General features: G+C 47.1%; 1 protein-coding gene across 3 annotated transcripts in view; it reads right to left on the minus strand.

Annotated features, from left to right (window-relative positions):
- LOC138802103 (aldehyde oxidase 1-like) overlaps nt 1–19,776 on the minus strand; it is a 79,357-nt gene that overhangs the window by 24,976 nt on the left and 34,605 nt on the right. For all 3 annotated transcript variants that reach the window (XM_069985248.1, XM_069985249.1, XM_069985250.1), the window contains exons 9-20: nt 15,390–15,470; nt 14,758–14,930; nt 12,989–13,094; nt 12,769–12,891; nt 11,603–11,699; nt 11,374–11,495; nt 9,110–9,234; nt 6,846–6,933; nt 4,789–4,875; nt 3,511–3,702; nt 1,244–1,471; nt 721–816 (exon numbers count right to left, since the gene is read on the minus strand). In XM_069985248.1, coding sequence (XP_069841349.1) covers nt 721–816; nt 1,244–1,471; nt 3,511–3,702; nt 4,789–4,875; nt 6,846–6,933; nt 9,110–9,234; nt 11,374–11,495; nt 11,603–11,699; nt 12,769–12,891; nt 12,989–13,094; nt 14,758–14,930; nt 15,390–15,470 — 1,518 coding nt within the window. The remainder of the gene's footprint in view (nt 1–720; nt 817–1,243; nt 1,472–3,510; nt 3,703–4,788; nt 4,876–6,845; nt 6,934–9,109; nt 9,235–11,373; nt 11,496–11,602; nt 11,700–12,768; nt 12,892–12,988; nt 13,095–14,757; nt 14,931–15,389; nt 15,471–19,776) is intronic.

Here is a 19,776-nt window from a genome sequence, read left to right on the forward strand (position 1 = left end):
TAAGTGGTCCTTACACTGTAGGCATACAATGTATACTGCCTGCTCTGTATGTAGTTTCATGGCAATCCAGTGTAGGGTGCCGCAAAAACTGTGTAGAGATCAGGGATTCCTGTCAATTTAAGAGATGTTCCAGCTCCTATGCAGTAAGCAGAAATATGCTATATATCACTGCTTACTGTATGGCCCACAAGGTTAGTGACAATGCTGTGGATTGCTACTTAAAGCATAACTGTCATTTAAATGTCACTTTGCAAAAATCAATAAGTATCAATAGTACAAGCAATTTTAAGAAACTCTGTAATATGTTTTATTAAGCAAAAGAGTTTCCTGCAGGGTTGGTTGTCTGCTCTTTATGCTCACTCATCCACCTCAGCCCCTCCCCCCTCCATAGGTCATAATAGACACAGTATACCAGTCTTCACTTTACTCCTCTGTAATGTAGACCAATTTGCCTGATAATGAACAGGTAAAAAGTGAGAGGAAGGAAGCTGTAAAACTGATTTTTTTTAGTGCAGAAAGAAGCTTTTTTGCCTAATAAAACCTATTACAAAGTTTTTTAAAATTGCTTGTACTAAAATATTTTAAATGACAATTACACTTTAACTCCTTACACTCCATGGGCTTTTGAAACCTGCCACAGCCTGTGACTTAATAGTACAATGTTTTATCAGTGACAAAAAGTGATTAACAGTACAATGTATTATCTGTAGACAATCCCACCTGCATCACTTTGGTTACAGTCTCCTGATCCACGTCATTTCCAGCAGGTGTCACTAGCACCCATCCATCCTTATTTACATGAACGAGCACAGAAGCCTATAGTGAGATAATATCCATTATTAAATATTGCAAAACTAATGACTAATCTAAACTCCCATCATAACTATAGTATATAATCACGCGCAAAAGATATTAGACTTGCTTTTTATGGCAAGCCGTTTACAATGATCTTAGGGTTGCAGTATGGGAATGGATATGACTGCTACTTAAAATAACGTGTTGTTATAAGGTTGTTGTTATAAGCATCATTTCCACACCAAAATCCATTTGGAAAATATTTTAGCTGAATAAACCACATTAAAATACATCTCTGCTTAACAAAACCTAAATAACCTACCTATAGGTAATACAAACTAGATGACAGAGATCTGGTGGCTTTGTGTCCCCCAGTTCACAGGACCCATGCCCCCCAGTCTCGGCATTCTATAGCCACTTCCCTGGGTAAATCAAGAGGTCTACAAACCTGATTGATGAAGTCTCCTATAAATCCATTAGGGAACATGACAGGAATGATAGAGAAGCCTCTCTTTTTCCAGGTGCACCGCTTATTGCTTTCCATTCCTGCGTTCCGCCTCTGATGGTAAGAAGACTGCTCCAAACACTCATCCCAGCACCCCAACAAGTTAGACGCATCAAACTCCTGCTTGAATGGTGTGTGACTGTTTTCTCTGTGTAGATTCAGGTGTCGTACCTAGAAATAGTTGATAATAGTTACACACTTAGAATAGCTAAAATCATAGAACATAAAACACATCATATATTTGCTGCTATATTGATTAAATTGAGCCAAACTGTTATTTACTGGTATATATGCGTAATCCTTATACTCACCACAGGTGATCGGCGTCCCACAGCGCAACTTAGTTCTGGCTGACAGCGCTGATCAAATCCAGCGTGCGTTTACGTCACCTGCTCCTGTGACCCCTCTTCTGTCTCCAGTGATTGAAAGCTAGAAGGTTGACTTCCGGGCTTCAATCACAGGAGACAGAAGAGGGGTCATAGGAGCGGGTAACGTGAACGTGTGGTGGATTTGAACAGTGCCGTGGGGCCGGAACTAAGCTGCACTGCGGGACACTGCTCACCCCTGGTGAGTATACACGCCAGCGTGGGGGGTGGAATAAAAAAATTTTGTGAACAGCTTTTTTAAGGTCCCTTTTACATTGGCTAAGCAGGTCCCTATAACAAGCAATTATCTCATCTAATTAGCCTTTACACAGCCACACCAATTTGACACAGGGCTGCAAGTTTAAAAGTTGTTTTTTAGGACAATAACTGCATCACCTGCCGAACGGACCCCAGGACAGTTCTTGGATTATCTGAAGGTACAAGCGGTTTGGGGAGGGCAGATTGTGGGTAGAGAGTCACTTTAATCAATTGTAGGCTAGGTCTCACAATCTTTGCATTGTTCATGTGGCCCATTCATTTAAACACTGGCAGCTGCACATTAAGGCCCTATTATACCAAGTGATTATCAGCCGTATTCAGACAATTATCGACTGTTACGGCCAATAATCGCTTGGTGCAATAGCACCGAACAGCTGACATGCATGATTTTTTATCAATTATGGCTCCTTCTAATAGGAAAGGCAGCAGCAAACCATCGATATCTACTATGGGCTCCCCAGACGATCTAAAGATCGTCTAGGGAGCCCCTCCCGCAGCTCCCCATGGCCCCCCTGCTCTTACCCGCTTGCTGTCAGCACGGGTAATAGCACCATCAGCGAACAGGGAACTATGAGCAAGCAAGCGCTGATCTGACAGGTTGGCGCTCGCTTGCTCCTTTGGATCGGCCCGTGTAATAGAGCTTTAACTTGTTTACACGGGGTGCAGTTGATAATAATGATTTGTATTACCTGCACAAAGGCTGTGTTCACACATGCAATCAACATGCAACGTGAATGCATCATTTAACTGCAGTAATTAATCACTGTCATCCAGCCGTCTTTCACTGCATAATGCAATAAAACTCCAACGTGTGTGAACATACCCAAGTGTTCTGATCAGACAGTAAACAAGCTTTTTCTCTGGTTGATTGCTGGTCCTCATACAGGGAAAGAGGCCTTATGCCTATTAGGCTATGGTCACGGAACGGCCGGTCTCTGCACGGATCATCCCGGCTGGTACTGCAGTACCGGCCGGATGATCTTTTGGCCGCAGGGTTCTGATGCGGGCGCATCAGCACGCGCCCGCATCAGAACTTCCCGTACCGCACAGTGAAATGAGCAGCCGGAGCCGCTCGCTTCACTGTGTGAACTGACAGGGTTTCCTACAGCCGCAATTCATTGAATTGCGGCAGCAGAAAACTGACATGTCAGTTATTTGCGGGGCCTGAATGATGTGTATACTCTCCAGCCAGGAACCCATAGCAGAATAGGCTATGTTCCACAACGTGAAAAGTACGGCCGTATGGCAACAATGGCCGTACTTTTACGTAGTGTGAACATAGCCTTAATAAGTTGACACTTTGGGGACCATTACGAAGCCTGCGTTCTGGAAGCAGGTGTCGATTACCCGTGCAGAGCCTGCGCCGGGTGCAGGGCCGGCCAGGCTTACTGAGAGGTGTGTGCCTCTTAGTAAATTTAGTTTGGAAAAGGGGTGGGGCTTTAATAGCTGCCCCATAATAATTTGCAAGAAATAAAATTTCTATCAGAAAATAGAAACATATCAGAAAAAAAATTGACATGTTTCAGTATCTAAGTTCACAAAGCTACACACACACACACACATTACCTCATCTGGTGATACTTCACATCTGTCGGCCACTGTGTCTATCCAAATCTCTGCAAGCATAGCAGCCTGTGCAAATCCATATCCAGCACAGAACAATTTAGCTGGCAGGTTTGTCCTGCATGCTGCAACATTACATCGGGTATTGGGAATATTGTAAGCGTTTTGTGCACTCAGTAGGGCCATAGTGAGCACCTGTGGGGAAAAATCCAGTCACAAAATGAATGGACAGGTATAACATTCTCATCATTATTTAACTTTGCAGAGACAGGAGGTAGAGTCATCACTGGAGTTCAGCCAGGTAAACTTATTAGACTCATAAATGCATTCGAGTCAGTTCACATTATGTGCAGTTTTGATGTATTTTCTTGATCTATAATCACAATTGAGTTTTTTATGAATATTTAAAGTCTTCAGCCTGCATTTGCATGTTGCATTTTTACAGCATTTTGATTTTTTTTTACTGCATTTTATCTTTATTTTTAAAATTACAAACTTTTACCACAATTTACTTAACCACTGTAAAACAGAGCCATCTTGTCATGATTTAGGAACAAAATAGCACTAATAAGTAATAATTAAAAAAAAAAAAAAAACTGAACTGACGCACCAGTTGGTGTCTTCATTTTTTCTTAACTTCCTGGTTTGGGCTTTCCCATGATGCACTTTGTCTCCTGTGATGTCTAACTGACTCTAGACTCTGTAGAACTGTTAAATGACTTACAGCTTGCTCAGCCAATCAGAGCTGAGCAACCTGAGTCATCTGAAAAAGGGAGGCTGGCCTAACAGTGCTTAGACCCACCTCCCTCTTGATGATGTCATTGTCACAAAATGGCTTCCACAGAACAGCCTGGGGTCAACAGTCATTAGGTAAGAATGAATTTACTTCACTTCCTGGTGGTGGTGGGGGGGTTAAGGGGGGAAAAGATAGGGAAGGGGGGCAGATAGGTGATTGAAGCATATTACAAAAGTATATAACTTTGTAATGTGATTCAATTACTGGGAAAAAACTTTTCACCGGAGTTGTTCTTTAAGCACTATAATTTTCTGTAGTTAAGGCTGGTAATCACATGACCCAGCTGTGTGGAAACAGATAGCATTGCATGACTAGTGAGTCTGCATTACATGGGCAAAGAAGAAAAACCCAATGTGCTTCTTTAATGCTATAAGTATAAGCACAAACAATGGCAAATAAAGCAGCAAGGCAAACAAACAATCAAAACAATTTCATTTCACAATGTGGTACATGTTATATAATAATATGCATTATGTTTGATATACCTTGAAAGATTCATCTGGCCTGTGACCAGCATTGCAGTAGTAGGTGATATCTAATGCCATAATTCTTCCATCGTTCATGCACCCCACCTACATAAAAATGACATATTTAACATAGAAATAGTAAAGATTTTTTACATACTTTATGAAAATGTTAATTTATTACAGAAGTTGCTACTTAAAGCTATTTAGTCAGATTTCTATACTGTGATAGAAGTTAACAGGGGGTTTCAGAATATTACATTGATGGCACAAAAAAAAACATCCATGCCACTGTGTTCCTGGTATTGTGGCCCAGCTCATTAAGGTAGAGGTGCAGAGTGTAGAAACATATCCATTGTTTTATGTTCATCCAGAGGAGGAGAACAGAGTTTAAGTAAAATGTCTTGTTAACAGTGATCCTTCTACCAGGTCCTGTTAAAGTGTACCTGTCATTTCAGAAAAATTATGACATATCATAGAGACATGAATGTCAAAAGAAAAAGAGAAAGTACTGAACCAGCACACCCAATATAGTATATCAAAATAATCAAATTTATTAGAGTACAGAACAAACATAAAAACATTTAAAAACAAATACATTTAGTGCATGCCATGATAAGTAACACTAAAATTCTATGTCCACTAAACAGCAGCCAGTAAGCTGCCCAACTCCCACAATATATACATATCATAGAGACATGTCACAAGATTTGATCGGTCTGGGTCTGAGTGTTCAAACCTGTACCGATTGGGAGAAAAATCTGGGAGAAAACATGCTGCAGCGTGTCCTCTCCCCGCTCAGAAAAAACAGTCAGGTTTATAATGAAACTCTGTGGATCCCGACTCTTAGGGTCCTATTCCACAGGCCGAGGAGGGCCCGATCAACGATGTAAATAGTGCCGATTTGCTAGATAGCCGCTCGTTTACTGGGCCTATTCCACGGCCTGATGATCGTTGAGCGAGGGCTGCAGGGACATCGTTACCGATGTCCTTGTAGCATCATACATTACCTGTCAGGTCTCCTGCTCCGCTCCGTCTTCCTCCCCGGGTCCCGCGTGCTCTAGCTTCAGAATGGCTTGTCAGCTGACAGGCCACTCAGCCAATCACAGGCCGTGGGGGTCCCGGCCTGTGATTGGCTGAGCGCTCTGTCAGCTGACAGTCCATTCTGACGCTAGAGCGTGCGGGACCCGGGGAGGAAGACAGAGCGGAGGAGAAGCCCTGACAGGTAATGTATGCTGCTGCTGCTTCTCAAATCGTCGGTCGCCCGCCGTGCACCGCTATTCAACCGTAGCGATGCGCGGTGGGGGAACAATGATTTTAGGTCTGGCCCTAAATAAACGATCAGCCGATGACACGATCATCAGCTGATCATTCTCTCTATTTCACAGAGCGATAATCGGCCGAATTGGGCTGATTCGGCCGATTATCGTAACTGTGGAATAGGACCCTTACACAGAGTGGGGAGAGGACGCACTGCAGTGCATTTTCTCCCAGCTTGTTTTCCCGATCAATTCCGGATCTGGACACTTAGACACGGACAGATCAAAACTTTTGACTTTTCTCTATGATATGTCAAAACATTTTTTAAACGACAGGTACACTTGAATGTGAAGGTACATTGTTTTTTTTTATTTTTTTAATTGTAGCAGATTAACGCCAATATGGGGATCCCAATGGCGCAGTCCTTTTTTTGAGACGCCGCTTGGTTTCTGTGCTTGGCGACATTCTTTTGCCTTGCACTGGCCTAGCTGTATGCAATGGGGGCGGGCCTACTGCCCCCCATTGTGATGAAATCCCCTCCCCTCTGTGACGCGGCTTCGTTAGAATCAATGTGCATAGAGCCTTGCCAGTACAAAGCCAAAGAACGGCGCTTGCTTATAGCAGTCCCTGTGGTAAAAAGTAGAGTAAACTGAAGAATGAGGGAGGTATCCCAAATTTTACATCCACTATACTTCAATACAAACACTGAATGTTGACTAGAACAATGGTAACATATTTGACTTGATATGTCACATAATATAGAGTCACCTCAGTCTCATAATAAAATAACTATAATTCTTTCCGTCCACAGAACCAACCTTGTATTTGCCAAAGAATGGAGGCTGAGGTCTTAAAACTGGCGATTTCACTCTTCGCTCAATAACTGAGGTGACTGCTTGACCCGTTCTGAAATTTAAAATCAAAGTAAAGATTTATAATATAGATTTACAATAATGAAACACTCAGGGGGCTTCTCTAGAATAAAATGCTACATGTCAGGGACATTGCGTTTAGCAGATCAGCTATAATAAGTGACACAATTACTTCTCTTGCACAAGTGCCCTATGCTCCACATTTCACCCCAAGTTTATGTCAGTACATTGACCACTGAAAAACCTCCTGAAATAACTATTTGAGCTGCAATACCATACAATCTATATGAGTACTTCTGTTTTTGAAGATTTTTTTTGCTAATTTTTCAATTTCTTTTCTTATTTCATCTATCCTCTTTATATATATATCACACTAGCTCTATCCACCACATGTTGGGTTATGTAATGCTTGCTTATGCTGCTTTTGTATATATTAACTGCTTAGCAGAGATGAGCTGTGTGGGAATCTGTGCTCTACACATTTTATTGCTAGTTACACAATTATATGTACACAGATGGTAATATCCATAATTAGCGGTGTCTATCCAGCCCACCAGGCCCTCACTTCCAACAATATGAGATGAACGAGCCAAACCCACAATAAAACTGTCTTTGTGCAAGCAATAATTTTGTTAGGTCTTAAAGGGAAACTATCAGCAGGTTAGAAGGATCTCTATAGTGCATGGGGCGCTGAGGATGAAGGTCATTTTCTTACCTTCATCCTAAATTGCTTTAAATTAGGCCCTATTATACATGGTGATTGATACTGGACTGTTTGTCCAATAATCACCCTGTGTCATTGGGCTGAGTCAATTACTATATTTCCAAATGATTAAAGGGAACCTGTCACCCCCCCCTGCTGGAGCAGAGGCCGGACGACCCCCGCTAGAGATACTTATACTTACCCCATGCACAAAGTCCCGCTCCTGGACCTGCTCCCGTTGCCGAGATATCACCGTCTGAAGCCCAGCGCGCGCATCAGATGAGTCCGATGCTCATAGAGAATGAATGGAGACGTCATTCTCTATGAGCGTCGGACTCATCTCTGATGAGCGCGCGCCGGGCTTTAGACGGTGATATCTCGCCAACAGGAGTGGGTCCAAGAGCGGGACTTCGTGCACTGGGTAAGTATAAGCGTCTCTAGCGGGGGTCGGCCGGGCTCTGCCCCGTACGGGGGATGACAGGTTCCCTTTAAGTCATACATTTTGTTCTATATGACTATATGTGGTATGTTTCTTTACATGTTAAGGAGTTGTACACCTCTAAAAGCAATCCTTCTAAGGGTGCGTTCACACGTATAGTATCTGCAGCAGATCCACAGCAGATTTGATGGCCGAGAATTGATTTGCTTTGAATCTGAAGCTTCAAATCTGCAGATCCTGTACGTGTGAACGCACCCTTAGGAATATGCTAGTGCAAATACAGACTTTTAAGGGCGCTGCCTGCCATCAAACAATGTTTTAAAGAGAAACTATTGTCAGGTATTTTTAAGCTCGTAAGTCCTGGTTTGCAAGTCCCGTTTTTGTAAAATTGGATGCTATAAAAATATGCAAATTAACTTAGGAGCACTGGAGGCGTTCCTCTGCCCCCTCAGAGCAGCACTCAGCCTGCCTACCAGCTCAGGCGCTCACAGCTACTGAAGCATATTCAAGCCTGTCTGCTCATGAATATGCATAAGTAGGCGCAGGCATCCAAAGCAGGCCAAATGGTGCAATGGGAGGCCAAGAAATGCCCCTAGCGCTCCTAACAAGTTAATTTGCAGATTTTTATTGGATCGAATGTCACCACAACCATAGGACTTACAAGCTTCAGAAGACCGGTGACAGTAAGAGGATGTATGCGGGTTGGTATTAAAGTTTCCCTCTAAAGGGGTTTTCTAGCGCTACAGAAACATGGCCACTTTCTTGCAGAGACAACTCAACTCTTGTCCCCAGTTCAGGTGTGGTTTGTTCCATTCACTTCAATAGAACTGAGTTACAGAACCCCACCCAAACTGGAGAAAAGAGTGGTGTTGACTCTGGAATAAAGTGGGCATGTTTTTGTAGTGCTGGATAACCCCTTTAAAATGTACCTGCACTTTCAAATAACTTTTCAGGATAAGCTGCCATGTGTGTATATGAGGAACTTTAGATTACAACAATGTAGCTTTGCTTTATGTTTTTTTTTTTTGTTTTTTTTTTAATACAGATTGTCCTCTGCTTCATACTCACTTGTGTGCAGCCACTGCTGTAATAGCAGCTTGAGATGCAGCGTGCGAGTGCTCTAAGCCATAACTTTTCTCCACACAGCATAAGACAAGATCAGAGGGAACATTCAGAGCTGATGCCACCGCAGCCTGCCAACAGAACCAGTGAAGTGAGAGGTACTGATCCAGTGCAATATAATAGCTAAGATTAATAAGTGCCCATTTTGCCATAAGCACAGAAAATGGTCAGAATTTTTCTGGCCCTTGCTCTACGGACATTTTGGTCTTCTTTTGGTCTCCCAGCGCTCTACTTTATTCTGCCTGTTCTCCTTCTGAACACGAAGGGGGCATTCACACTTCATGTAACTAGGGTCCGTAAATGAACAATGCGCTACAGACCAAAATTCGAAACTCATGGCATCATCATTCATGATGATGCCGGGAGCTGCGAAACTAGTTAAATCTATGACCTACTGTACAGCTTTATTGTGTCAGTACAGTAGTGCCAACATTTCTCCTGGCATCATAATAAATGATAATGCCAGGAGGAGCTCTGTACTCCGTTCCCTAGCACATCGTTCATATTTATGGACTATGCACCGAACATGTGAATTTATTAAGATGAGAGTCTCACAGTCACCAGCCAGTGCATGGGAAAGCTATGTTTATGTTGAGGTGCGTGCATCTGAGCTGCCCGTATGACCCGCTAAACTCTACTCCAACTCGGAGCTGGCATAGATTTAGGCTGGAATTCATGCTTGCTTGCAGGTGTAACTTATGTTAAGTGCAAAGGTGAGGCCCTCTCTACACACAGCCGCATCACCTTCCCGTCCCTTGGCGAGAATGGCGCAAATCCTGCAAAAACATTGTTCACTCAACAATTTGCAACTTTTTGCAAGATCTGCACCAGACACAGCCTTGGTAGATGTCTCTCGCCAGCTGCTGGGCCAATGTAGCTGCTATGTCAACCACGCTTATCTTTTATGAGTAAAAACTGAGGCTATTTGAAAGGAAGAAGGGGATTTGGAACTGATATGAAAAAAGGAACAGTGCAGAGATACTGTACCTTTAGACACAGCCCGGTAATTCATCAATTCTATGGATTATTGGGTTCAGTATAACAGACACATATCGAAATCTGACACATTCCATAAAAAGAGGTATAATATATTTCAATTTATTAATTAATTTAAGCAGGCGGGTGTTGTTTTAGGGTAGCTTCACACACATCGTACCGCAGCAGATTTTCTGCTGCGGATCCGCAGCAGATCCGCAGCTGATTTGATCTAAATAACTGAACACAGCATCAACTCTGCACCATCAAATCTGCTGCAGATCCGGTGTGTGAAGGCACCCTTAGTAAGTAAATAATTTAGGGGAATATTTGGGGAATATTTTCATCAATATTTTAATCCTAAACATGCTTGAAACAGGACAGAAGTAGGGACATTACAATACTGGTAAATGTTAACCCATGTGCTGGATTTTGTCTGGTTAAATTATGGAAATCTACCATTAAAGTCAATGGGATCTCTTAGGATCTATCGTAATCAGTTGGTGTCCATTGCAACAGACCATTTGCCTTTGTTTTACTGGCCTGAATGGACTTTCAAAACACAGTAATCACTGAACTCAAGGAGAACAGCGAAAAAAATTCCAATGAAGTACTCAATCAAGAGTCTCCACTGATGCCCCCAAAAATTAAAATATGCAAAACAAGAGTCCGTGGAGCCTCAGTTACGAGTCTCAAAACACGGGATAGCCAGATATCTCTAGCCTGTTGCCAACGGGGTGCCTCCATGATGGGGAGAGCACCACACCACCCTGATTAATAACCCCTTAAGTCCCACTCGGTTGCGAGTATTGGAACATAGACAGGGAAACAACAGGGTGGCCCCTTTTGTCAATGTCTAACTCAAGGTGCGAGTATTGCGATCATGACAAGGACTTGCAAAGCCAGGCTTCCACCCACAGACAGCCGTTTCGGGGTTTTTGCCCCTCGTCAGTGTGGGGTAGGATTCTGGCTAGTTGGGGCAATGAAAAATCAACCAACAAAACACAGTAATCACTGAACTCAAGGAGAACAGCGAAAAAAATGAATGGACTTTGCCACAAAGCTCCTGAACAGAGCTCCAACACATATGTAAACCCAGCTTCAGCCGGGTTTTATATCAATACATCTAACATACCACACTTCTCTATCAGGAGCTCCTGTTTTTAAAAACTGTATGTAGAAGTTGAAATATCTTGGTATTATGTGGCTTGAGATCATTAGTTTACATACTTTACCTGTATAGATGCTGGATCCCTTGCAGCTATAAACACCTCTATTTCATCTTCTTCTCTGGGTATGACACGAACAGTCTGTGATTCCAAGTGAAGATTGTCGAGTCCTCCTATATAGTCTTCACCTGTTCTTTGAAAAGTAAAAGAAATTCAGCACTCCAGATACATAGTAATTCCTTATAACGTGGTGGTTGTAATATTTAGTATATTTTCAATTTCAAGGTATAGTTACCTTCTAGGATGTGATCCACACTTTCGAAAGCTTCTTCTACATTCCCATACTCCATTGTTCTCAATGGCTCAAAAAATGAATTGTGTTTTATGGAATCCTAAAAACAACAAGTAAATTATTGTGAAGGATAAGGTCAGTGTTGTATATATAGAAGTGACAATCTTTCTAATTACAATTGGCCTTGTGCACATGGGCTCCCATTTATCTAATATATTCCTTAATAAATCTGCCCGAGTAATTGGGGGAGAGGTTTTTAATTAAGAGGTGCTTAGAAAATCCAGTTGGCCTGGGCCTATGCCTGCCGCAGGGCTTGTGCAGAAAACTACACTTGCTGCGGAGCAGAGGTGTAGATTTCTGTTATGGTTTATGCCTGTTTCCAGCCCTAAACCATAATAAATTAGGTGCGGGAGAAGGCCACCCCCCTCTCTTGCATCACCATTAGGCAGGTGGGGCTCACGCCTAGTGTACGCCACAAAAAAGCCAAAAACTCTGTACCGTGGTTTACACCAGGGGCACACAGTGAAATGTCGGCTTATTGGGACTTTGGTGTTTTGTACAGGAAGACATACACTGCAGGCGGAACTTTTTTTCTATCAAAACTATGGACATCATGGTGGATCTCAATGGACCTCATCATAAGTCTAAATGTATAGCACCGTTGTCTGTGGTGTGATGAACACAGAACTGTATTGTGGTCTCAAGATGTAAACAGAGGCAAATTTTCTTATAGTACACTACCCTTAAATAGCCAGATAGATTGCCACAGATCAATAAATCATAAAGATCATGTTATTTGCTTTTGGCTTTGAATGACCAGAAATGGCTTTGCACCACATGGGCAGCCCAATGATCTAAATTCAGAAAGTGTGATGTGTAATGCACAGAACTATTACTACTAGATTCCGCCACAGTTCATAGCTTAACAATCTAGCAGGACACTTATTTATTTCATTTTCTATGAGTTTTCCCATCCTGCATATTTTTTGCTCATTCATTTATGTTAGGGAAACAGCAGCCACACAAAACTGTCAAATGTCTTAGACATAAAGCCTATATTTTTCATGCATTTATGGAATATCCTGTGGATATGTGATAAATGTTTTTGACTGGATTACCTAGTCTGATCATTAAGAATGCATGACTGTGATATCCCTCAGTATTTTTACCTGAATAGATAGAATAACAGGCTCCAGTTCTTCATATTGTACTCTAACACGTGACGCTGCTTTATTGGCATGGTTCTGGGTATTTGCTACTACAGCACATATAGCTTGCCCAATGTATTTTACCTAAAGAAGAAAGAAGCATATGTGATCATATACATACAGTACTATAGAAAACCATGTGTGATAAGGCTCTGGTATACAGTAATTTATATATCTATACCTCATGATCTGCAAATAAATCGGAGTTGCTCAGTCCTGGGACATCTGCCAAGGTTATTATATCAACTACTCCAGGTACCTTCAGTGCATCTTCTTTATATATGGATCTGACAACACAGGAAAAAACAAATATGCAGCATATATAAATTACTGGGCAAAGTCAGGCACACTTTTATTTCACATATTTATTTTATTTCCAGTCAAAAAAAAACAAAAAAACACAGCCCTTGGTCGTTAAGGGGTTAAAAATCTCAAGCCTTTCTAGTACTTATCATCTGCTATCATGTCCTGCAGGAAGTGGTGTATTCTTTCTAGGCTGAAAAAGTGCTCTCTGCTGCCACCTCTGTCTGTGACAGGAACTGCCCAAAGCAGTAGAGGTTTTCTATGGGGATTTGCTACTGCTCTGGACAGTTCCTGTAACGGACATAGATGGCAGCAGAGAGCACTGTGTCAGGAAAGAATACACCACTTCCTGCAAGACATACAGTAGCTGATAAGTACTTGAAGACTTACTGTAAGAGATTTTTAAAAAGTAATTTACAAATCTATATAAATTTCCAACACCATTTTATTTAAAAACAATTCCATTTTTCTGGTATACACATTTAAAGGTATTGTCCAGAATAGGACACCCATTTCCATATACTCTGTGATAAAATACTGGGTATTCTCATATCTTTGCTAAATCTAGATCGGGTACAATGAGTGTCTTTTGCACTGGAAGACCTGGCCTGTCCTTCACTATACAGACAGTTCATTGATTTGAATGGGCACTGTATAATACTTCATGTTCCCTGTAGTGGCATTGCTGTAAAATGAAAAAATTGCTGCCAAGTTTCATCACAAATTACTGTATAGCTATTATCAAAAATTTCCAACAGTGGCAAACTCTCTGTGCAGCTTATTGTCAAGGAGGCCTTCTAACAAGTAGCGATTGTCCAAAGTGGGGAACCCTTTTAAAGGCTTTGACTCAGTAATGCTGCGTTTACACTGAACGATTATCATTAAAATTTTTGCGATAACGATCGCGAATGATCAAGCGACGAGCGAGAAATCGCTCATTTTGGTCTTTCAGCATGTTCTCAAATCGTCGTTGGTCGTTCGCTAAAAAATCACAGATCGCTTTGTGTAAACAGTCTTCCAAAGATATACCCTATGTGTGAGATGGGCTTAAGCGATCTTAAAAACGATGGCAATAACGATTTTTCTAACGATTTTTCTCCGTCTAAATGCTGATCGTTATAAAAACCAAATCGTTGCTTCAAAATCGTTAAACAATCAATTGGGCGAATAATCGCTCTGTGTAAACGTAGCATTAGTCAATCCCTTTCCATAGACCCTATTAGGGCATATGGACATAATCAAGGAGACTAGGCCCTGGACTAGCCATGTTTAGTGATTCTTTTGAGTGGTTGGTATTAGAGATGAGTGAACCTCGAGCATGCTCAAGTCCATCCGAACCCGAACTTTCGGCATTTGATTAGCGGTGGCTGCTGAAGTTGGATAAAGCCCTAATACTATGCAGTTTGGGAGTACTAGGATACATGATAAATGTTACACTATTGCTTAAACTTAACTTTAAAGATCTTTATTTTATTGAATAACTGTATTGATGGTGGTGTGGATACAAGAAATACTGAAAAATCTAGTTGCTGAAGGTTTCTGGGTAACACCTGTTTTTTGTTTTCTGAACAGGTTCCTTGTTGAAAAAAATAAAATATATCTATGTGAACCTTCGTAGACAGACATTTATAGAAAAGAGAAACTTACAGGATTTTAGCATGTTGTCTGCTGCTAGTCACTAATGCCAGAAAAAGTTCTCCATCCACAGCTGACGTGTCTTCATCATCAAACTCCTCCTCTACTATAGTCTGAAGGACATGAGGTTTGTATGGTGCTGACTGGCCATTTTCGTGCCCATTTACATGGCTAAGCTCTTCATTCTAGGATGTAGACATAAAATAAGTCACCACAATTCAACTCCACTACATACATAGGATTTTTGCAACTAAAGCAAAGCTTTGGCTGTCCAGGCCTTATAGCCTTCATCCCTATCTTCTTGCCATATACACCTGTCTTTACTGGCACATTTAGGGAAGTATGAGGTGTGTTTACAGCATGCTGCCTTGTGCTGACCAATGCCACAAGCAGAAATAATGAATACAGCTGCTGAAGGCTTTTCTGCTGTGTTTTGTAATGTTCAGAAGCATCTCTAGGAGGGGAACTGGCAGGGGTTTGGTAGAAGGAGAGTAGGTAGAGTGGAAGGGCCGTGAAGGAGAGCTGAGGGAAAGCAATGCATTATTAGAATTGTAGTACTGAGCAACTGCAAACCCCATTTTACTGCTAATGTTTGTAGTAGAAAAGCTCGAGTTACTGTATATACTGTATATTTAAATACATACATGACCAGTGTGTAAGCCATTCGAGGCTCTCTGCTGAAAATCTTTCAATGAATTCTTGTCATATGAGGCAACCTGAGTGTCCTGTGAAATAGAGAGATTAGTCAAGGCTTATCAAATATACTATAGTTATCAAACTATAACTTTAGTTGCCACTGAGGCTAGGTTCATATAATATGTGTGCCCTATATAAGTGGCAACTAAAGTTATATATAGTGTAGTGTCTCAGAACCCAATATTCCATTGTTTCTGTGTAGGTATGTCAGTGGGCACTGTTTTACCGGGGTTCTATGGGAAGGTATTTTACTGATTTTGGCTACAAGATGGCACTGTTTCTTTACAGTGAGCACACTGAAGCATGTACTTGTAAGAGCATGAAAGATTGTTTGTCAGCCCTCTTACTATGCCTGGACTTAACACCAGCCCTTCTAGAAGTTTCCCTCCAGCAAGTCCCAGCCTTTAGGTATAAGTCTGGTGGAGAGAGCCATCTGGTCAGTCTTAAAGCGACTCTGTAACCACAATCTGACCCCCCCCCCCCCCCCAAACTGCTTGTACCTTCAGATAGCTGCTTTTAATCCAGGATTTGTCCTGCGGTCCGTACGGCAGGTGATGCAGTTATTGTCCTAAAAAAATACTTTTAAACTGGTAGCCCCATGCCCAACGGCCGGGGCTTAGTTTGTGTATGCATTAGGCTAGCACAACCTCTCCGTCCCTCCTCACCATTTTACCTATTCCTCTGCAGTGAAAACTACACAGGTGCCTTAATGATCCAGCCCATTTTCCGTGCTGACACAGCTGACGAATAGGAGACAATCTGCCTGGAGCATTCCTAATCGTGAGGAGGGCGGGGAGGAGGGACGGAGGGGGCGTGCCAGCCTAATGCATACACAATCTAGGCCATGCACGTTGGGCACAGGGCTGCAAGTTTACAAGTTGTTTTTTACGACATTAACTGCATCACCTGCCAAACGGACGCCAGGACAGATCTTGGATTAAAAGCAGCTATCCGAAGGTACAAGTGGTTTGGGGGGGTCAGATTGTGGGTACAGAGTCACTTTAACTAAGTAACTGGGTAGAAGAGTTTGTGCAGCAAAGCTGATGTCTTTTCTTCAAGTTCCTGCAAACCAGGCCATGGCCTGCTAACCTACTTAAAGGGGTATTCCCCCCAAGAGCTAAAAAAATGAAATGCCCCCAAACCTAGCTGGTCTTGGTCTTGGGGGGTTGGCGGCGGCACAGTGTGATGCGGGGGGGGGGGGGTGGGGGGATTGGCGGCGGCACAGTGTGATGCGGGGGGCAGGGGGGAATTGCCGGCAGCACAGTGTGATGCGGGGGGGGGGGTTGGCGGCGGCACAGTGTGATGCGGGGGGACGGGGGGGGTTGGTGGCGGCACAGTGTGATGCGGGGGGGGCGGGGGGGTTGGCGGCGGCACAGTGTGATGCCGGGGGGGGCCGGGGGGTTGGCGGCGGCACAGTGTGATGCGGGGGGGTGGGAGGGTTGGCGGCGGCACAGTGTGATGCGGGGGAAGTGGGGGGATTGGCGGCGGCACAGTGTGATGCGGGGGGTAGGGGGGAATTGCCGGCAGCACAGTGTGATGCGGGGGGGGGGGGGACGGGGGGGTTGGCGGTTGCACAGTGTAATGCGGTGGGGGCAGAGGGGTTGGCGGCGGCACAGTGTGATGCGGGGGTCGGGGGATTGGCGGCGGCACAGTGTGATGGGGGGGGTTGGCGGCGGCGTTACAGTGTGATGCGGGGGGGCGGGAGGATTGGCGGCGGCACAGTGTGATGCGGGGGGGGCGGGGGGTTGGCGGCAGCACAGTGTAATGCAGTGTAATGTGGGGGGGTTGGCGGCGGCACAGTGTGATGCGGGGGGGGGGTGGGGGGGGTTGGCGGCGGCACAGTGTGATGCGGGGGGGGGGGGGGGGCGGGGGGATTGGCGGCGGCACAGTGTGATGGGGGGTTGGCGGCGGCACAGTGTGATGTGGGGGGGGGCGGGGGGATTGGCGGCGGCACAGTGTGATGGGGGGGTTGGCGGCGACACAGTGTGATGCGGGGGGCGGGGGATTGGCGGCGGCACAGTGTGATGCGGGGGGGAGGGGGGGTTGGCGGCGGCACAGTGTGATGGGGGGGTTGGCGGCGGCGTTATAGTGTGATGGGGGGGGCGGGGGGATTGGCGGCGGCACAGTGTGATGCGGGGGGGGGGGGATTGGCGGCGGCACAGTGTGATGCGGGGGGGAGGGGGGGTTGGCGGCGGCACAGTGTGATGCGGGGGGACGGGGTGGGTTGGCGGCGGCACAGTGTGATGCGGGGGTCGGGGGATTGGCGGCGGCACAGTGTGATGGGGGGGGTTGGCGGCGGCGTTACAGTGTGATGCGGGGGGGGCGGGAGAATTGGCGGCGGCACAGTGTGATGCGGGGGGGCGGGGGGTTGGCGGCAGCACAGTGTAATGCAGTGTAATGTGGGGGGGGGTTGGCGGCGGCACAGTGTGATGCGGGGGGGGTGGGGGGGTTGGCGGCGGCACAGTGTGATGCGGGGGGGGGGCGGGGGGATTGGCGGCGGCACAGTGTGATGGGGGGGTTGGCGGCGGCACAGTGTGATGTGGGGGGGGCGGGGGGATTGGCGGCGGCACAGTGTGATGGGGGGGTTGGCGGCGACACAGTGTGATGCGGGGGGGCGGGGGATTGGCGGCGGCACAGTGTGATGCGGGGGGGAGGGGGGTTGGCGGCGGCACAGTGTGATGGGGGGGGTTGGCGGCGGCGTTACAGTGTGATGCGGGGGGGGGCGGGGGGATTGGCGGCGGCACAGTGTGATGCGGGGGGGGGATTGGCGGCGGCACAGTGTGATGCGGGGGGGGGCGGGGGGGTTGGCGGCGGCACAGTGTGATGCGGGGGTCGGGGGATTGGCGGCGGCACAGTGTGATGGGGGGGTTGGCGGCGGCGTTACAGTGTGATGCGGGGGGGCGGGAGGATTGGCGGCGGCACAGTGTGATGCGGGGGGGCGGGGGGTTGGCGGCAGCACAGTGTAATGCAGTGTAATGTGGGGGGGGTTGGCGGCGGCACAGTGTGATGCGGGGGGGGGTGGGGGGGTTGGCGGCGGCACAGTGTGATGCGGGGGGGGGGCGGGGGGATTGGCGGAGGCACAGTGTGATGGGGGGGTTGGCGGCGGCACAGTGTGATGTGGGGGGGGGGCGGGGGGATTGGCGGCGGCACAGTGTGATGGGGGGGTTGGCGGCGACACAGTGTGATGCGGGGGGCGGGGGATTGGCGGCGGCACAGTGTGATGCGGGGGGGTGGGGGGGTTGGCGGCGGCACAGTGTGATGGGGGGGGTTGGCGGCGGCGTTACAGTGTGATGGGGGGGGGGGGCGGGGGGATTGGCGGCGGCACAGTGTGATGCGGGGGGGGGGATTGGCGGCGGCACAGTGTGATGCGGGGGGGAGGGGGGGTTGGCGGCGGCACAGTGTGATGCGGGGGGACGGGGGGGTTGGCGGCGGCACAGTGTGATGCGGGGGTCGGGGGATTGGCGGCGGCACAGTGTGATAGGGGGGGTTGGCGGCGGCGTTACAGTGTGATGCGGGGGGGGCGGGAGGATTGGCGGCGGCACAGTGTGATGCGGGGGGGCGGGGGGTTGGCGGCAGCACAGTGTAATGCAGTGTAATGTGGGGGGGGTTGGCGGCGGCACAGTGTGATGCGGGGGGGGTGGGGGGGTTGGCGGCGGCACAGTGTGATGCGGGGGGGGGGGGCGGGGGGGTTGGCGGCGGCACAGTGTGATGCGGGGGTTGGCGGCGGCACAGTGTGATGTGGGGGGGGGGCGGGGGGATTGGCGGCGGCACAGTGTGATGGGGGGTTGGCGGCGACACAGTGTGATGCGGGGGGCGGGGGATTGGCGGCGGCACAGTGTGATGCGGGGGGGAGGGGGGGTTGGCGGCGGCACAGTGTGATGGCGGGGGTTGGCGGCGGCGTTACAGTGTGATGCGGGGGGGGCGGGGGGATTGGCGGCGGCACAGTGTGATGCGGGGGGGGGGATTGGCGGCGGCACAGTGTGATGCGGGGGGGGAGGGGGGGTTGGCGGCGGCACAGTGTGATGCGGGGGGACGGGGGGGTTGGCGGCGGCACAGTGTGATGCGGGGGGGCGGGGGGGTTGGCGGCGGCACAGTGTGATGCCGGGGGGGCCGGGGGGTTGGCGGCGGCACAGTGTGATGCGGGGGGGCGGGGGGGTTGACGGCGGCACAGTGTGATGCCAGGGGGGGCCGGGGGGTTGGCGGCGGCACAGTGTGATGCGGGGGGGCGGGGGGGGGGTTGGCGGCGGCACAGTGTGATGCGGGGGGGGCGGGGGGATTGGCGGCGGCACAGTGTGATGTGGGGGGAATTGCCGGCGGCACAGTGTGATGCGGGGG

The sequence above is a fragment of the Dendropsophus ebraccatus genome, chromosome 9 (genome assembly GCF_027789765.1).
Source record: "Dendropsophus ebraccatus isolate aDenEbr1 chromosome 9, aDenEbr1.pat, whole genome shotgun sequence".
NCBI lineage: Eukaryota > Metazoa > Chordata > Amphibia > Anura > Hylidae > Dendropsophus > Dendropsophus ebraccatus.